The sequence below is a fragment of the Corvus hawaiiensis genome, chromosome 17 (genome assembly GCF_020740725.1).
Source record: "Corvus hawaiiensis isolate bCorHaw1 chromosome 17, bCorHaw1.pri.cur, whole genome shotgun sequence".
Taxonomy (NCBI): domain Eukaryota; kingdom Metazoa; phylum Chordata; class Aves; order Passeriformes; family Corvidae; genus Corvus; species Corvus hawaiiensis.
The window spans coordinates 10,148,747-10,166,158 of record NC_063229.1 but is presented as its reverse complement, the minus strand read 5'-3'; the positions used below and the strand labels follow the sequence as shown (position 1 = coordinate 10,166,158).

The 17,412-nt window shown below is 51.7% G+C and overlaps 1 protein-coding gene across 6 annotated transcripts in view; it reads right to left on the bottom strand.

The window, feature by feature from the left end:
* MYT1 (myelin transcription factor 1) overlaps nucleotides 1-16,819 on the bottom strand; it is a 65,381-nt gene extending 48,562 nt beyond the window's left edge. For 3 of the 6 annotated variants that reach the window (XM_048321915.1, XM_048321916.1, XM_048321917.1), the window contains exon 1: nucleotides 16,720-16,819. In XM_048321915.1, coding sequence (XP_048177872.1) covers nucleotides 16,720-16,744 — 25 coding nt within the window. In that variant the 5' untranslated portion in view covers nucleotides 16,745-16,819. Of the gene's footprint in view, nucleotides 1-11,801; nucleotides 12,328-12,386; nucleotides 12,617-16,719 lie in introns of those variants that run through there. The other 3 variants (XM_048321919.1, XM_048321918.1, XM_048321920.1) reach the window with 3 other exon arrangements.
* Between the last annotated feature and the right edge of the window lie 593 nt (nucleotides 16,820-17,412).

The window sequence follows — 17,412 nt, the reverse complement described above, 5'->3', positions numbered from 1 at the left end:
TTGCACATTTCCCTCATTATTTTGTTCTAATTTGCCTTTCCTGGTACCTTCTCTATTCAACAAAAGCCAAATGCAAACGGCATCCCTTAATCTCCAGAACAGCAGCTCACTGCTGAGAAAATAATATAGATGTAACTTCCAGCATCACACACTTTCTTTTCCATTTATATGCAAATGCCGACCTTTCACCCAAGCTGTCTCAAAGAAGTATTTCCTTAAAAATGCAAATAGCATGTTGCAGGCGGTTACTCTGGCTGAGTCTTTCTTGTATTATTATTATTATTTCTTTTAACCTTACCAGCACTGTAAAACACAACAGCTAAACTGCACCCTGGCAATAATTACTTTTCATACCAAATTGAAAGCCTCTGTGGAGCTGACGTGTCGAAACACCAGCAGGAGAATTCAGTGCACATAAATTCTTGGAGATGCTTTTGGAGAAGCATGTCTTGGACCAGTGGGAAGGAAGCAGCCCAGAGACGCATTGCTGCTGAAGGAAACCACCTGATGGCTCAGGGTAAGGCTGCAAGAGTCTTGTAAAACCCTCCCCATGGTGCTGCTGATGCACAGGAGCCCTCGAGAGTGGGAAAACAACCTGTGTAAGCCAGGGTGAGAACAGGAACAAGGAGTGTGTCCACTGGCAGTGCCAGTGTTGGGCACGGATGTCCTTCCCCACCTGAGAAGGTCTGGGAAGACCTTTAGGGCTGTGTGTGCTCTTTGCTGTACCAAGGGGCTCCAGGGCAATATTAGGACTCCTGGGCCTGAAGAGGAACAAGGAGAAGGGTGGCTGAAGAAGGGGCTGGTGAGAAAGGAGCCACGATGATTCAGAGGAACAAACGAGAGTTGAGGATTTCAGCTCCAAGACTCCCCCGATTCACCTCTCTTTCTCCCAGCTGTTGGGACAACCTCTGGGGAGAGCAGCACAGTGCTGCTTCCACCTCCACCATGGCAGCAGCAGTCACAGCACCAGCTCTCTGTGCATCTCCTCAAACATGGGCATGGGGACAAGGCTGTCCCCCCAAACTGGTGACACAAGCCCACCCCAACAAGTTGAGGGGTGAAAGGAGGCGTCAGCAAGTGCTGAAACCAAAGTCCCCTTCCCCACAGCTGCTGTAAGCCTGCACAGGGCAGTACTCCCAGTATGGATGGATGTAAACAGACTGAGTTGGAGGCATTGATCCAGCTTGAGTATCTGACACACTGCATCCAAACCTCTCTATCATCAGCTTGGAAACTAAGGGATAAGGGAAGAGAGAGCCTGAGCACGGTGCTTGCACAGGGGGGTACAAGGCTGAGCACTGAGGGGAAGCCAAATGTAAAAAGGCCACTACAGACAACCTTCCTGGGATGGAGCAGCACAGTGTTCAGTATCTGCTTCTGAGAAGCAAATACAGATTTCCTCAGCGTGCAGGGAAAGAGTAGAAGAAATGGGAAATATGAACTGGTCTTTCCTCTACCACTTTAGCTATCCATAGATTTAGCTGTCAATGATTCTTGAGTTCCTTCTGAGCTCCAAACCTCCTGAGATGCCCCAGTGCTGACTGTCACAGCCCAAGTTACTTTGAATCTGCTGTGGCACCTCACCCTCAGCCCTGTAGGTTCTGGGTAAAAACAACTGCAAAACCCCAAAAGCTAAAACAAAACTCCACATTGTTTCTGCCCAAATTTGGCCCAAGCTGGGCATGCACATGTGTTTGTGGAACACAAACCTCCTTGCCCCCAGCACAGGACTGGGGTCCATCAACAGTATCTGCTCAAGGAGGTGTTTTCCTGACAGGGATTTCTACCACATGTGACACCAGGTCGGGCAGAGGAGGGAGAAGCTGCCTGGAAGAGCCAGGGAAGGGGCTGGCAGTGCCTCTGACGCAAAGTTAGATGACTAAATGGACTACTTCCCAGCTGCCAGCTTGTCTTTATGATATTAAGCCTTTTCTCTCTGCTGCCATATAAGAAGTGAAAAGTTGACACGTAAGCGTGTGTCATATGGAGTCAGGGAGACAGAAGCAATAAGGCATAAAAGGAGGTGAGATCATCGTGCAGCAACAACTCCCCAGGGGTATGAGGCAGCTCTGCTCAGTGCCCGCTGGCTCTCAGCCCCCACCAGCATCCCCCTCCCAGGCTTGGCACACTCAAACCAAGCCAGAACCCCCAGACCAGGGCCAGGCACAGGGTGCCACGCTGCCCACCACGAAATGAGGCAATTAATGCCTTCTGAAGGGTCAGCTCATTAAACAGGAGTCACCACTGCAGCACGAGTGTCACAGCCCCCCAGGATTATTGCTGTTGAATGGGCCGGCTGCTGTGCACCATTTGCCTGAAAAAAAGGAGAATCATCAAATATGTTGAGTTTATAGCCCTGCTGGCACCGCTCTGAGCACTCCTGCGGGCTCTGTGTAATTGAAATTAAATAGAGGCGAGTGATACCTTTCTGTCCTTCCTGCAGCCTTCACTTGCTTGGGAATGCAGTGCAGGGACAACAAGGAGGAGGGTGAGGCAGCAGCTGGATGCCCATGGGCACTGCTCTTGGAGCAGCTTTCATCCCCACTTCCAGCTCCTTTCATGGGCTGAGCCCTCTGTGCTGCATCGGTTTTGTCCCAAAACTGAGCCAGGAGCAGGGAAAGCCCACACAGTCCCACAGGTACCCTCAGACCCCACAGCCAAGGATCAGCTTCTACCCATCAAGCTGGAAGTTTCTCTCTCCTCCAAATCATTTTCTCCCAATCCTCCCGTTTCTGGCAGGGTGTCCTTGCTTGGTGGGTGAGTGCAGAGGGAGCAGCCAACCTGCCAGAGCCACCTGCCTCCCTGGGAGCCAGGAAAGCTGCTCCATGATGAGAGGGAGTTGGAAGTTTCTAGGGAATGTGGGACAGGAGCTGACAACTCTGTGCTCTGCTGAGACACCGAAGGCAGAGTTAACCGTTTCGAATGTCATTTTTTTTAAAGCAACAACATTGCTCACAGGCACGCTTTTTTTTTTTTCCCCTCCACTTTCTTTTTTTTTTCTTTTTTATTAAATAAAAAATGGAGCAGCTCTCTCCAGAAGGCTATTAATCCTCTCCTGTCACTTGTGTTCTTGGAGAGCGCGTTTCTCTGGGCAAAAGCAGCGAGTTGCTCACTGACTAATTACATCAAAATATTGAGGGCAACAAACAAACCTTTAACTCCACTTGCCAGAAGCTCACTAGATGCAAAGCTTCAGAATTATGGAAGAGAAACGGATGCACAAGCAGGAGAAGCTGGGACTCCAGACGTGCTCATGGCCACATCAGCATTTAGAGGGATGAACTCTTTCCTCTCTGCAAAGCCACTCAAGTTTGGCTAACTTTGCCCAACATAACTTTACCCAGAATCTCATCCACCCAAGGACTCTGATTTCCTACAAATAAAGATTTTTTTTTCCTTTGCCATGGAAGTGAATTCATTTATTTTCCTCTCATTCCCACACAGGCACTGGGGCTTTGTGTGCAGAGCAAGGACTGGACACATGTTCCCCAGAAAGGCTGAGTTTAGGCTTTAGGCCCCACTAGAAGGCAGTTTTAGGCTGAAATCAGACAACTTTTCTCAAAGCCCACCTGACATCTTCACTTATCCTAGCAGCTCACCAGAGCAGCCTTTCTTTGGGACACAGTATTGCAGATTTGACTCTTCCCTGCCCCAAAACTTTTGCCAGACATTCAGCCAGCAAGGTTTTGGCATTGACAATTCCCATCCCATCACCCTGTATCGCCCACACAGCCACAGTGGGAAGAGCCAGTGCTAAAAGGAAAGCCTAATTCTGCATTTAGGTGCTAAACCTGATGTGCTTCCAAGACAGTTTGGATAGCCAAGAGCTGAAACAGGTGACTTGAATGCAAGCTTTGGCCCCAGACCCACAGCTGCCACAGAGCCACTGCCTGCCACCCCCCAGAGCTGCATCACCCAGGCTGGAGAGCATGAGGAGCAGGGAAATGCTCCAGCTCTGAAATGTGGGTTAACCAAAGGCAGCTGCTGGGGAGGTTTCTCTGCATTCTGGAGGTGTTTCTGTGCTCAGAGAATGGGGTGCTCACCACACATCTTAACCAGCCACACTCAGTGACAAGCACGAGTTGTTCAACGTCTAATTGTTGGTTTCAAGGGATTGTTTGAAAAAAGAGAAAAGATTTTCAAAAGTGCTCAGACTGTCACCTATAGATTTTGCCAGCAATAACTTGGTTTTTAAATACTGCGTGCAAGAAAGCTCCCCCAGAGCCATCTCTTGTACTTTATAATAATATTCACCAGGGGATCCTCCTAATGCTGGGTTTGAATCCTTTGCTGCTGAATGCACCCGACCCTGGACTTGCAGAGAGGGCTCAGATAAACGTGCCTGGGAGCTGTTGCTCAGAGAGACGATTACAGCCCTCAGCATCGATCAGAAAGGTTCTGATTGCACCCACAAGGAGCGAGAGGCTTCCCCAAAACTGGCACCAACCTCGCTTGCAGATGCTGTCCTAGGGAGAGCCACATGCTTGCCAAACAATTTCAAGCAGAGGAACGAAGAAAGCTGAGTCTCTACTGCAGTTTATATTTAATTAGAGGGAAGGCAGCTTACGCAGCAGTTTCGGAAACATATTGTCTTACAGCATATTGGATATTTGTATCTTAACAGCTCGACATCGATTTCTTTTATGTAAAGGAAGAGGGGGGAAGAGCACGGCGTGCCCTAAGTTGTGTAAGCTCCAAAGAGACGCCCGCACTGCTTGGACTAATGTTTGGAGTAATCAAAGGCGTGAACTCATGTATTATGGATGGGAACGAGAGTTTTCAGGCTTCTGCAAAAAGGAATCTCCAGCGTTTGGTATTTTGTTAGCAGCCTGGCACCATATGGCTCTCCCCTGCTGATATTCTTTCACACCAGAACTTTATGTTCAGATGCTTTAGTTAATATTTTACCCAGCAAGCATAAACAAGATGCAAAGATTGCAGTCGACAGCAACCTTCTCTTAAACCATATATGCACGTTAATAGGGAAGGCTTCTTTCAGCAAGTACTTTACCCAGCACATGCCTGGCTTTATTTTTTCCTTAGGGGTCCAAGCTGGGCCATTTACTTTAACAGCCTTCCCATCAAGCAAAAAGCAAGCAGCAGATCCATGAAGGACATTTTCACTCCCTCCCTACTCTGTTTCCTGGCTGGTCCAAAGCAGCGCTGGATGAGGGCAGGCGACACACACATGGGAGTTGTGCTGTATCTCTGCTTCTGCACCATTTCAGCCTACATTTTATCTTGGAAAGGCAGAGTTTCCCCTTCTCCACTCCCTAAGCAGGGATGGAACCCTAGGCAAAGCTCCCAGCCCAAAGGGAAGCCTCACACAAGCACCACCAGCCTAAACTGACCACGAACAACAACATGGAGCATCCAACTTGAGGTCCAAGATTTATGTTTCCCCCTTCCACACACGAAGTTAGACCCAAAATCACTTTGGAAAACTGCAGCTCTGAGACACACACCCCACACACCCCCGCCCTCCAATATTCTTATTAGTCTTTAATATTCTTAAAACAAATAGGACCTAACAGATGTCTTTTCAGCCTGCGCTCTTATTAATGAGAATATTGTAAGAATGGAAATCAGGTCACAAATGTTTAATACTTTGTTTAAAAAGTCTTCAGCTTCTTTAAAGAGTTCCACTAATCCCAACATGACAGATGTACAAGGCAGTTTTGCTTGGGGCAGATTAAAATTCTCGCTCTGATTTGCTCTTTCATTTGGTCTGATTAAAATAACATTGCGATTTTTTTTTTTTTTAACATGCTGACTTCAAAATAAAAAAGGAAAGAATAAAAAGTGACCAGTAAAGGCCAGCATGATCACAATAAAAGCAAAGTTATTGTTGTTAAGGTAAAAAAAAAAGCGAGGGAAAAGGAATGGGGGAACAGCCGACTCATACCCAGGTTAGCATTAAAGCTCTGTGTTAAAGATGAAAGGGGAACCTTTCCAAACTATGTTTTTCAATTTGAAAGTGTTTATTAATCTATTCTCTCTGAAGCAAAGAGTTCAATGAAAGACAAAGATCAAAAGTATTTTAATTTAGGTGAAATTTTTTTTCCCTTTTTTTTCCTTTTCCCTAAACCGAACCAAACTGAAAATCAGAGCATTGCAGAGCGTGGCACTTCAGCATTCGGCTCTAAGACTGACATTGCTGGGAACAGCCCAGCTGGCAGAACAAGGTGATCCCAGCCACTTTTTCCTCAACTAAACTACGCCTGGGAATTCCCTATTTCCCTTTCCTGACATCCTTTCACACCAGACCACCCCACCCTGGGCAAGATTTCCCAGCTAATTCATTTCCTTGCCGCTGCAAAACACTCCTGGCATCTGAGTCAGACCTGAACGTGTGTGTGGCAGTGGCTACTCCAGGATGCTCTGATGGGAGCAGCAGAGGAGCAGGGCAGCGGGATGGAGCCCCAGCTCACCTCCTGTCCCTCCACTCATCCATAAACAAGCCACAGCCACATCTGCCTTTTCCCTCTTGGGTCTGCCCAAAACCAGCCACAATTCCCAGTGCTGAATCCATCCAGGGCACTGCTGGATCAGTTTCCTACAGGCATTGCCTCACCAAAGGCTCCTGTAGCATGGGGGGTCCATGGATTTAGAAAGGAGCTGGAGCTGTTCACTGTACAGCTGCTCAAAGGGCAAACTCCTGCTTCAAGAGAACATTTCACAGAAAGTGGTCAGTGTGTTTGTCTGGACTTCTCCCACCCAGAAAGCTTCTCTGCCTCCCCACCCACTCCTGCAAACCCTCAGCAAGGCCTCACAGGAGCAGTGTGGGGATGAGTAACCTCAACAGTAGAAAACCACTCGTTTTGGGGGTGTATATTTGCCATTTTTCCTAAAAACTCTGGCTTGTGCCTTCTATGAAAGAGTCCATAGAAAATCCACAGTGTTTCAAGTTTTTGAGGATCTGCTCCACTCTGGTGATTTTTAATATTTACAGTCTTTAAGCATAATTGTTCAATACATGTTCCTGCCCCTGAGATGTCCTCACCTCAATGCCCAACTTGAGCCATTTCCAGGGCAGAAACAACCTCCCTGCCAGGCAAGGTGCTGTGGGAAAGCAGCTCAGGGGAGCCAAGGGATACCCTCCCATGCTGCTGCTCCCAGGGAAGCTGCATGGGGAGGAGATGCTTGGAAAGCTCTCTTTACCTTCTGTGTGTCAGCCCTGTCCCAAAGGGCAAAGCCACCACGCAGCTGCTCCCAGCAAAGCAGCTCCTGAGCTCGGCAAGGGCAAATGCTGCACTTTCAGAAATCCCCTTTGACAGATTAACCTGACAAGAGGGGAAACTCCAAATATAAACCCATAAAGCCCTTCTCTCCTTGGTGAAAATATTTGTGGGGAGTGGGAGGGGACAGATTCCCCCCCTCCCATCTCTGAAGAGAGCTGAAGGGATGTCCTAACCCTGCTCTTTGCCATTGCTCATTACCTGGATCCCAGATCCCAGAGAAGAAACTCTCACATAAACTCATTTCATTCTAGGAACAAGGTATTTTGGGGCCTTTCTTCACTCCAGAAACTTTTCACAGCCTGTGCTTATCACCCCACTTCTCTATTCACACCGTGATTCTCCTTTCTAAGGCCTGTGCTATGGATCAAACTTCTACTTTGCAAAGGTAAACAGCCTCAGAACTGATACAAAATATTTGAAGATGGGAAGTATCTCACAATCCAGCTTTAAGGGTGTCAGAGACACCAGTGGGCTCTGCACCACACACCCAGGAAGACCAGCATGGGTACATGGGTAGAGTTATTCTTTGTAGAAACCAGTAAAACACAGGAGAACGAAGGAAAAGGAAGAGAAGGGGAAGAGAAGGGGAAGAGAAGGGGAAGAGAAGGGGAAGAGAAGGGGAAGAGAAGGGGAAGAGAAGGGGAAGAGAAGGGGAAGAGAAGGGGAAGAGAAGGGGAAGAGAAGGGGAAGAGAAGGGGAAGAGAAGGGGAAGAGAAGGGGAAGAGAAGGGGAAGAGAAGGGGAAGAGAAGGGGAAGAGAAGGGGAAGAGAAGGGGAAGAGAAGGGGAAGAGAAGGGGAAGAGAAGGGGAAGAGAAGGGGAAGAGAAGGGGAAGAGAAGGGGAAGAGAAGGGGAAGAGAAGGGGAAGAGAAGGGGAAGAGAAGGGGAAGAGAAGGGGAAGAGAAGGGGAAGAGAAAAGGAAGAGAAAAGGAAGAGAAAAGGAAGAGAAAAGGAAGAGAAAAGGAAGAGAAAAGGAAGAGAAAAGGAAGAGAAAGGGAAGAGAAAAGGAAGAGAAAAGGAAGAGAAAAGGAAGAGAAAAGGAAGAGAAAAGGAAGAGAAAAGGAAGAGAAAAGGAAGAGAAAAGGAAGAGAAAAGGAAGAGAAAAGGATGGAAAGGCCTTGTTGACAGCAACTTCTGCTCTGTCAAAGCTCCAGAAATACTTGGGAACTGAGAGGCTGTGTGGCACTTAAGCCCAGGCTGACAATCTTTTCACACAGCTCCCAAAACGCCAAATAAACCTGCAGTGTGGGGCCACCTCAGTCTCCCTCCTTGTCTGCACAGCCAGGGAGCAAACAGTATCTGCACAACAAATAACCCAAAGGGGGATTTGTTGGGGAAAGAAGAGTAACACACAGTGGTGTATTCCCAGCTCTGGAAGTTTGCAGCAAGGATCCTCCATGCTCAGCTCCCGTGCATGAGAAAGAGGAACAGCTATAAAGTGACGGCTGGAGATGCCCTTTGCCATTAAGGGAAGAGCTCTAAAAATGCAGCCATGGAGTTTACAGCTGGAAAAATAAGCCTTTCCATCTACAAACTCACACAAAGCAAAGGAAAGAGTGGGTCCTGTACCCCACTCGGCCATTAAAGTTCCTCATCTGACTTCCCCGTGGTAAAGCGATGCTTCCCCGCCTCTCCCTCCCCTTCACATGCCTCATTTCAAGTCTTCTGGGAAGCCCAGCCCAGCCCTGGCTCCAGCCTTTACTGTAAATCCTCCGCTTCCCCTTCCTCTCTCTCTGCTCTCAGGGGGCAGAGGGTCCCGGTCCCCCCAACCTTAGAGCTGGGCACAGCAGCATCCCTTGCTAAATAAATCGCCCCCAAGGCTGCAAAAGGAGGGCTCTGCCCCTCGCCGGATAGGGAGAGAGAGACCATTCAGCATTACACAGACTGATTTTGGGGGTTCAGGAGCATAACCTCACCTGCCCTCCTCAAGTCCTGATGCAAAACTACGGTGGGATTTCAGGGAGGGAAAAGAGTTTCTATTCCTGAGCTCTAAAGCTGTGTCATTCAGCCGCTTCCGAGAGAATTGCTGACTTAGGGTGCACTGCTCCCCCCAAAGCCCGAGAAGAGCAGCGTGTCCCATGCAGAACGCAAGTTTGGAGGCAGCACCCCAAAGCCGAGCCTTCCGGGGGGTGGAGGGGGTTTAGTACTGTCTGCTAAAATGGCAGCTGCTCTGACGCCGAGCTACGTCTTGCGAAGTCAGCCCTGCCCTCATCATCATCATCATCATCATCATCTGACTGCCGGGAACTGCTCCGGCTCCCGGGGCTCTGCGGGACGGGGCGGGGGTGGCGCAGAGCCGGAGCTTCGCCTGCCCCTGCCCACCCCCAGCCCCCAGTTTGTGACTCCGGGCTGTTGGGAACAGTCCCGGCCCCGCTGGGCAGCCACCGGCCGGGAGGCACCTGTGCCGCCCTTGTCTCCCAGCCCAGCCCGGGCCATTCACGGGTGTAGCCCGGATCTCCAAAACAAGAACCGGGAAGTGTAGGGGTAGCAGCCGTCCCGACCCCTGGTCTGCTGCCCTCCTGCTTCGTGTTCCCCCTGCCTTGGGGACAAGGATGATTCTGGGGGCAAAGGGACCGAATAGCTCAGACCGACGGGGAGTGGAGGTGGTGGAGGTGGGGCGAGAATGGGGGAGATTTGGGGTCTTCAGGGGAGGGGGTCCTCGCCCACTTCCAGCCCAGGATCTGCCAAACGGGGAGGGGTCACCCCCGTCCCAAAGTCACCAACGCCACCCTTGGCAGTGACCTTAAGCACCGTCCGGCAGCGGGACCGCCCTCCAGCCGGGCCAAGCGCCGGGACTCCCAGGAGGAGGAGAGGGGGCCGAATCCCTGTCCTTCCTACAGCACGAGGTGCCCCCGCTGCCCCCTCGCCCCACGAGAGCTGCCGCGGGACGGCGGCAACCCCGCAGGGGAAAGGCATGCGGATTCACCACCCCTCACTCGGGACTGAGCAGGGGACAAGCGGCGCTGCCCGCCCAGGCCCCTCCTCGACGAGACCCCCGGGAAATCGCCAACCCCGACCGCGGCCGCCCAGCCCGGGGGGACCGGGACTGCTCGGTAACAGCACCCGGGACAGAGCCGGAGCCGCCGCTCCGGACCCCAACTCCAGCGGGACACAGGGGACAGCTCCCGTCTGCTTTCCGGGAAGGGAAAAACCCAACTTCCCAGACTTTTCCTACTCCTTGTGCGGCGGGGATCCCACAGACCCACAGTATCACTTGGAGGGGAAAAAAAAAATTTTAAAAAGAAAAGAAAGCAAGAGGAAGGAAAAAAAAAAAACAAAAAGGAAAACCAAGTTCTCCTTGTTCTTCCCGAGGCAGGTGAAGGAGGAGAGAGAAGGGGGGAGGGCACGCAGGTTTGAAAGAGCCGAAGGGGACAAGTTGTGCCCGGGTTTCCCGGTGGTAGCAGCCGGCGCTGGTTTGTGCTTTGCAACACGCGCCTGCTCCAATCTGCGCCGCTCGGGAACAATAAACAGGATCATACAAAGAAGTGGAAAGGCGGCATCTTTGCTTCTGGTTTCTATGACAGCATCAGAGAGAGACAAACCAACTATAAACTCTAATTCCTAGATTCCTCCTCCCCCCCCCCCCCCCCAAACTCCCTTTTGTCTGCCATTAATTAAAGTGGCCATATGGAAAAGGCTGATAATAACAGCAGATGAGCCAACGAGAAAGAGGGAAAGGGAAAAAAAGAAAAAAAAATAACTAAAAGTAGCGGCAGGGCGATGACGAAGGTTTAGCCGGGGCTTTTCGCACTTGTTTTCAGCGGCTGCTCGAAGCGAGGGGGCTCAACAATAGCGGGAGGAGAGCGGCTGCCCCCGCACTGCTGCCCGGCTGGGTCGAGGGGGGCAGTGGGCAACCTGCCCCCTTCCCCTGCCCGGCTCCGGGGAGCCGGGCATGCCCCAAGCCTCCTGCTCCGAGAGCGCTGATCCCCACGAGCTGCCCCTTTGTGTGGGAGAGCCTCCGAGGGTGCCGACCCCCCTTCGGGGCCGCCTCCCCGGGGAGGGTCGGTCCTACCCGCCGGCAAACTGCACCCCAAACTCAGCCCAACTCGGCGGGGCCGATGGCAGCGCCAGCACATCCCCAGGCACCAGCCCCCTGCCCCTCGCTCCTTCTCCGAATAACCCACGGAACAACAACAACAACAACAAACTTTGCTAAAATTGATAAAGAGATTAGCCAAGCAAAGCCTCTTCCGAGCAAGCTAAAAATAAGAACACGCCGATTTCTGTCGTGGTCAACGTAAAGAGAGAAATCCACAAACATGGCACACTTCCCTTGTGCCTCGCTGCTATAAATAGAGAACTCTAAAGTAGGCAATAATCGGAAAGCAGAGTGGGGGGAAAGGGAAAAAAAGGACAAAAAAGAAAAGTCTGGCAGTGGCAGGAGGGAGCAGCCGCCAGCCCTCCGCACCCACGTCCCCGGGCGAGGGGGCCGCGGAGCTCCCCAACGCCCCAGGAGTGCGGAGCTGCGGACTTGGGCTGGAGTTTTGGCAGGAAGGGGCCTGGGGGTGAGGGGAGAGCGGCGAGGGACGCGTGGAGCCCCGGTCCCGCCCGGCCGTCAGCACCTCCGAGAGCTCCGCGGCCGCGGGGCCGCCGGCGCAAACTCCTCCCGGCGCCCGGGAGCGTCTTCTGCTAACACCTCCCTCCGGATAAACATCCACCGATCTCGCGGTTCACAAACCCGGCAAGCATCCTCTTCCAGAAATATTCAGAAAGTTTCCCGGCTGAATGCGACGTTGTGCTTTTTTTTTTTTTTTTTTTTAATAAATCTCCTCCTTTCTCATCTTATTCAACCTCTTTTCAGTCAGAAGCATAACATGTCCACTAGCGTCTCGCAGCCGGCGAGAGAGCGAGCGAGCAAAGATGGACCTAGGAGCATGATGATCATCATAAAAATCCCCTCGGTTCTCCAGTGCAATTTTCAAAACAACAACCCAGCCTTCGTGCTGTAAAGGCGAAACGCCTGCGTCTGTTTACATCAACTGTGTGCTCCGAAAGCCTTTCCCCTCTGTCTCAATCCAAGGGAGGGGAGGGGAAAAAAAAAAAAAAAAAAAAAAAGAAGAGCGAAAAAAAAAGAAAAAAAAAAAAAGAAAGGAAAAAAAGCCAGCATTATCTGCCTTTGTCAGCGAAAGAACATAATATTGACTTACCTTTCCCCACAGCTATTGTCTGCCCCTTTACAAAATGACATCACGGAAACCAATCATGAAATTTGCATGGGGGAGGTTGTGGGGGGAGAGTTCTTGGAGGGCAGCCCACTTCCCTACACCAGTAACACGCGTGTAAGACGGGTTGTTGGTTTCAATTAAATATCTGATACTCCTTAGTGTGTGAACTCTTAAGCCTGCTAAAGGCAATGTCTCATTTACTTAATGACCGCTCTCATTAATGGAAATGGCACAGAGGGGGCTTGCTGCGCCTTCCCTTTGTAAATACACTACCCATGAACCCTTGGGGTTGCAATATATCTGTTTACTCTCTGAGGTGAAATAAATTTACAGTATAGCATCAAAGAGAGCGAGCGAGAGAGATGGAGCGGCTGCCTTGAGTGCACCGAGAGTTGGGGCTCTCCCAGCCCCGCCGGCCCCTCTCTCCTCGCTCTCCCCCCTCCCCAAGACCCGGCAGAAGGTGAATGATTTTGCCCGAGCTGATTCATAATTAATATGCACGAGGCTCGGGGCTCCTCTGACAGCAGCAACACAAAAGGACGGCGAGCGCGACGAGCGCCGTTCCGTGTCCCCCCCGCGCATCCCGGCGCGTGGTACGGCCCAATAATTCCTAATAGCAGCAAGCAGCGAGTGACAGATGCCCTGGGTTAGCACAGCTCCAGCGAAAGTACTTTACAATATTTATTGGTGGTTAGGAAGATGACCTATCACCATAAAGAACAGACTGGGAAATTTATCGCCTCTATGAACCTGGAAGTATTGCATATTAGCTGATATACATATTCAAAAGCCGGTGGTTAAAAGGTGTATAAATATTTTAATTTTTTTTTCCTCCCCTTAAAAGCAAAAAAAAAAAAAAAAAAAAAAAAAAAAAAAAAAAAAAAATTAAAAATGACGCAATGTATTCCCAGCAGACAAAACCTCACCCCGGAGAAGGTGCTTTACATTATGGGTGTTGGGATGGGAAGAACAACATAAGGAAAAGTCCTAAAAGAAAACGGTGGCTAAAACAGTTTAGGGATTGTTTCTAAGTGAGAAAAGTGAACGTTCTTGCATTTTGCATCTTTTCCCCCAAAAAAGAGTCACACTTTCCAGGAGTTAGCATCGCCTTTCCATGAAAATGCTCATTTCGTGGAGGTCCGGCCACCCCGGGAGGAGAAAGTACTCGCCGAGCTGGAGGGAGGGAGGCTCCGGGGAGAGAGCCCGGCACGGTGAGGCAGGAAGGGCATTAGCACATCGCATCCCTGCCCCCTGCCAGACGGGAGCATTAGCACTTGGACTGCAACTTTTCTGAAATAGCGGGGGAAAACACAGGCAGGCTGCAGCCCCACGGGTTGGGGAGAGGAGGGGAGGGAACGACACTTTTCTACCCAGTGCTTTTCCCCGCACCCTCGTGCCATCCCCAGCATCACCGAGACAATTAAGACTTCCCTGTCGTCTTAATGAAGATTTCCAAAAAGGTGCGGGAGCTCACAAATGGACAGAAACCCCAGGAGCCCTGAGAGAGCTGAGGCAGAGCCTGGCAGGGAAAGCTGAATCCTGCTGAGGATGCACTCTCCTGTGGGAAACTCCAGCTCCAGAGCTGCAGGGCCTCAGACTCCTCTCCAGCTCACCCCCACCCTGGGCACGTTAGGTGCAGGCAGCAGTGGGAAAAGCCTCTCGAACTGCCCAAAACCTGGCAGATTGGGCTGGAGTAGGTGCTGCCAGCAACTCCATCTCACCCACAGACCATTGCAGGGCACATGGCAGGAAGGAGTGATTCAATTTCCCATCTCAGGGCTTTTATTGAGGAGAGGGTGGCAGAGATACTAATTTTAAACTGTTGAGGCCGCTTTGGGGGTTGTTAGGATGCCCATTTCCATGGCTTACCAGCCTGGTGTGCTCCTAAACCATTAACATAAAGGAGATATTCAGCAGAGAGTACTCCTGAAAAGCTGTTTTCTATCTCCTTTGGACACACCACGAAGACAGGGATATTTTACATCCTAAACCTTTGGCATTCAGAAATTCTATTAAACTCTTATCTGCAGGCAGCAGGCCTGGTGCTACACTGCATCTCCATTGTTCTGCACCCGCGATAGAATCAAAGGGAGGGCTGGGTGGACTCGGCTCCCCTCCGCTCACAATGCTGCCTGCTCCTCTCCACCGCTGTTTCATTTAGAGCCGTAATGCTAAAACTTGAGAAACAAAAGCACAATAGATTCGGCAGGGAGGCAGCACGGAAGTGTGTTTACTTGTGTGTGCTCCCCCATAAATTGGAGCACACGCAGCCTGCATGGATATGAGCACACACATGTGCCTCTCCGTGCGTTAAGAGAGGAATTTTATTACTGCTGCTGTTGCATTTATTAACACGCGACGCACCTACGAGCCCTAAGGCAGCTGACAGCTCTGATACCATCCGGCTGAGCTCTGGGCTGCGAGAGGGTGTTCGGCTTTTCTTTGTTCCCAAACTCGCCAGACTTCCCTCTGCTCTCCTCCCAAAACGCTGCAAAGAAGCGGCGCCTTCCCCGGAGTTTCTCACCGCCACCAACTTCAGCAGCGGCAGGAATTCCCATCTCGCAGCCCCCAAATCCCTTCTCACCCCCAGAAAATCTCCGTCTCAGGCAACAGCCCCACACCCCACGCTGGAGGAGCCGGCGGCGCAACGCGAGGCCACGCGTGGGCTCCAGGCGGCGGCGGGTCAGCACCACGGACAGCTCCGCCCGCTCCCTCCTGCGCACACTTCCGACCTTTTAAACTATTTTTTCAGCCATTTTTTAATCGTGTTTCTCCCCCACATACTCTCCCTAAACCTCTCCAGAGCCACTCCACAGCTGTTTTCAGGGAGGAGATAATTATCGTGCGTTTCCAGGTCTCAAAGAGCCGTCGCTTCCCTAAAGGGAGCCGTGCAATTGAGAGGTCTAAAATAAATGTTCACGTATTTTCATCTTCAGTGGTTTTAAGACGGGGGCTCCGAGAGTCCCTGCCTGCAGGGCGCCTTCAGAGCTGAACCCAGAGAGGATTTTTAAAAGCAGATTCCCTTCACGCCCCTCCCCTGCTCTCCATGCCATTTCCCCTCCTTCGTGTTTTCAGATCAGGCTCTTCAAGTTTGAAATTATTTAAAATAAAACTCCATTTGCTTGTGTAAACACAGCCATAAACCCACCACACTGTGTTCCATTGGCTTCTTTGAGTCTGTTTCAAAGAAAATTAGATCTCAAACTTTATGCATTTGTAATTGGCACCAACTTCTCCGGTTACCAGCTGGGGGTGAAAGATTTTTTTTTTTCCTTGTTTCTTTCTGAAAGCTTCTATGCAGATGGGCTGGCTGCCTTAATGCCTCAGACTACAATTAGTGCTGTTGTATGCCGAATAGAAATGGCCAGCATTAATATTGTATATGGAACAGCTGAAGGGTTGCGAAGAAACCTGCCCACTACAGGCCCCTGGCAGATGGAACAACATGCACAGGCACAAAAAACTTTTAATAACCCTTCGCTCGCTCTCCAGCGCGCCCCTTCGCTCCCGTTTGGGCGGGTTCTTCCCGAAGAGGCAATGCCTTTGTCTAAGCCAAATCTAGAGCCCTTTTCTCCCTGAAGAACAACAGTTGGAGCAATCACCATCTTTTGCAAAAGGCACCTCGCATTATCCCAAAACTTCCTCCTTTGTGCCTCGGGTAATGCGGGCGCTGAAACACACACCCAGATGAACAGGCACGAACTAACTTTTTATTTAATAACATCCCCCTCACCCCTTTATTATCCAGCAATGTGCAAGAGGGGGAAACAAAAACCCCACAAAACCAAACCAACCACCACCACCCCCTTCCCCAGCAGAACTGTGACCAGAAGCTGCAGAAAACAGGATTTTCTCCTCGCCCCCCTCCCCTTCGCTCCTCGTCCTTTGTAATTAGGTGAAACCCGCGGCAGCGGGGACAAAGCCCCGCCGGTGCCTCGGAGCAGCAGCACCGGGGGTCGCGCACCCCCGCACCTGTAGCCCCTTCGCAGCTGAGCCCGGAGCGCAGCGAGGAGAGGCGGGGGTGACACCGGCACCTCGCTCGCAAAACGCGAACACGGAAGACCTGCGCTCCGAAATATACTCGGGAACCTCTTTCTACCGCCTAACTGGGGGCAAAATACTATAAAACAAGGAGGAATAGTTTGCGGGCTCGCATTCCCCCGCCCTCGGCGACCGAGCCCCTTTGCCAAGGCGTGACTCAGGCAGAATTGAGCAACTCAAGTGTTTTAGAGGAGAAACGGGGGAGACACACTAAGGAATACCCTCCCTACACTCCCACCGCACCCCCCGCATCCGCCGGCGAACGGCTACGAACCGAGGAAAGTCCCGCAGAGCTTCATCCTTGCCGGGTGGCGGTGGCTGCCTGGCCCGGGGTGGCGGGGGGAGCGGGCGCGGAGCCGCCCGGGGTTACTCCATCTTCCCTGGGAAAAGTTCCCGTCCGGAGCAAAAACTTATGGGCGGCGGCGGCCAATGGGGCCGCGCCGCAAAATCCTCGCAGCGCACTCGGCGGCCAATCCGGTCCCCCCCGCCCCCGCCCCGGGGATGCGCACCCCCCTCCCGGCCCCCCCTCCGGGCTGGCAGCGAGGGGAGCAGGGGAAGGGGACCCCTCCTCCCGAGCGGGCGGGGGATCCGCGCATCCCTCCCGCCGGTAATGAGGGGAGAGAAGAAGCGACAACGGGCACATCCCAGTGCAGGGGGGAAGGGAACACACACCCCAGTTACTCCCCCAGGCGAAGCATCCCCAGGGAGCCCAGTCATGGAATGGTTTGGGTTGGAAGGGACCTTTAAGCTCATCTCATTCCAATCCCCTGTCACGGGCAGGGACACCTTCCACTATTCCAGGTTCCAACCTGGCCTTGGGCACTTCCCAGGATGGGGCAGCCACAACTTCTCTGGGCACCCTGTGCACACCTGAGCCCCCAGCTGACCCTGTGGATGGGGACAGAGTCCACTGCCCTGAGGGCAATCCACAGGCTGGCTGTGGACAGCCAACAGTCCACTCACTGGA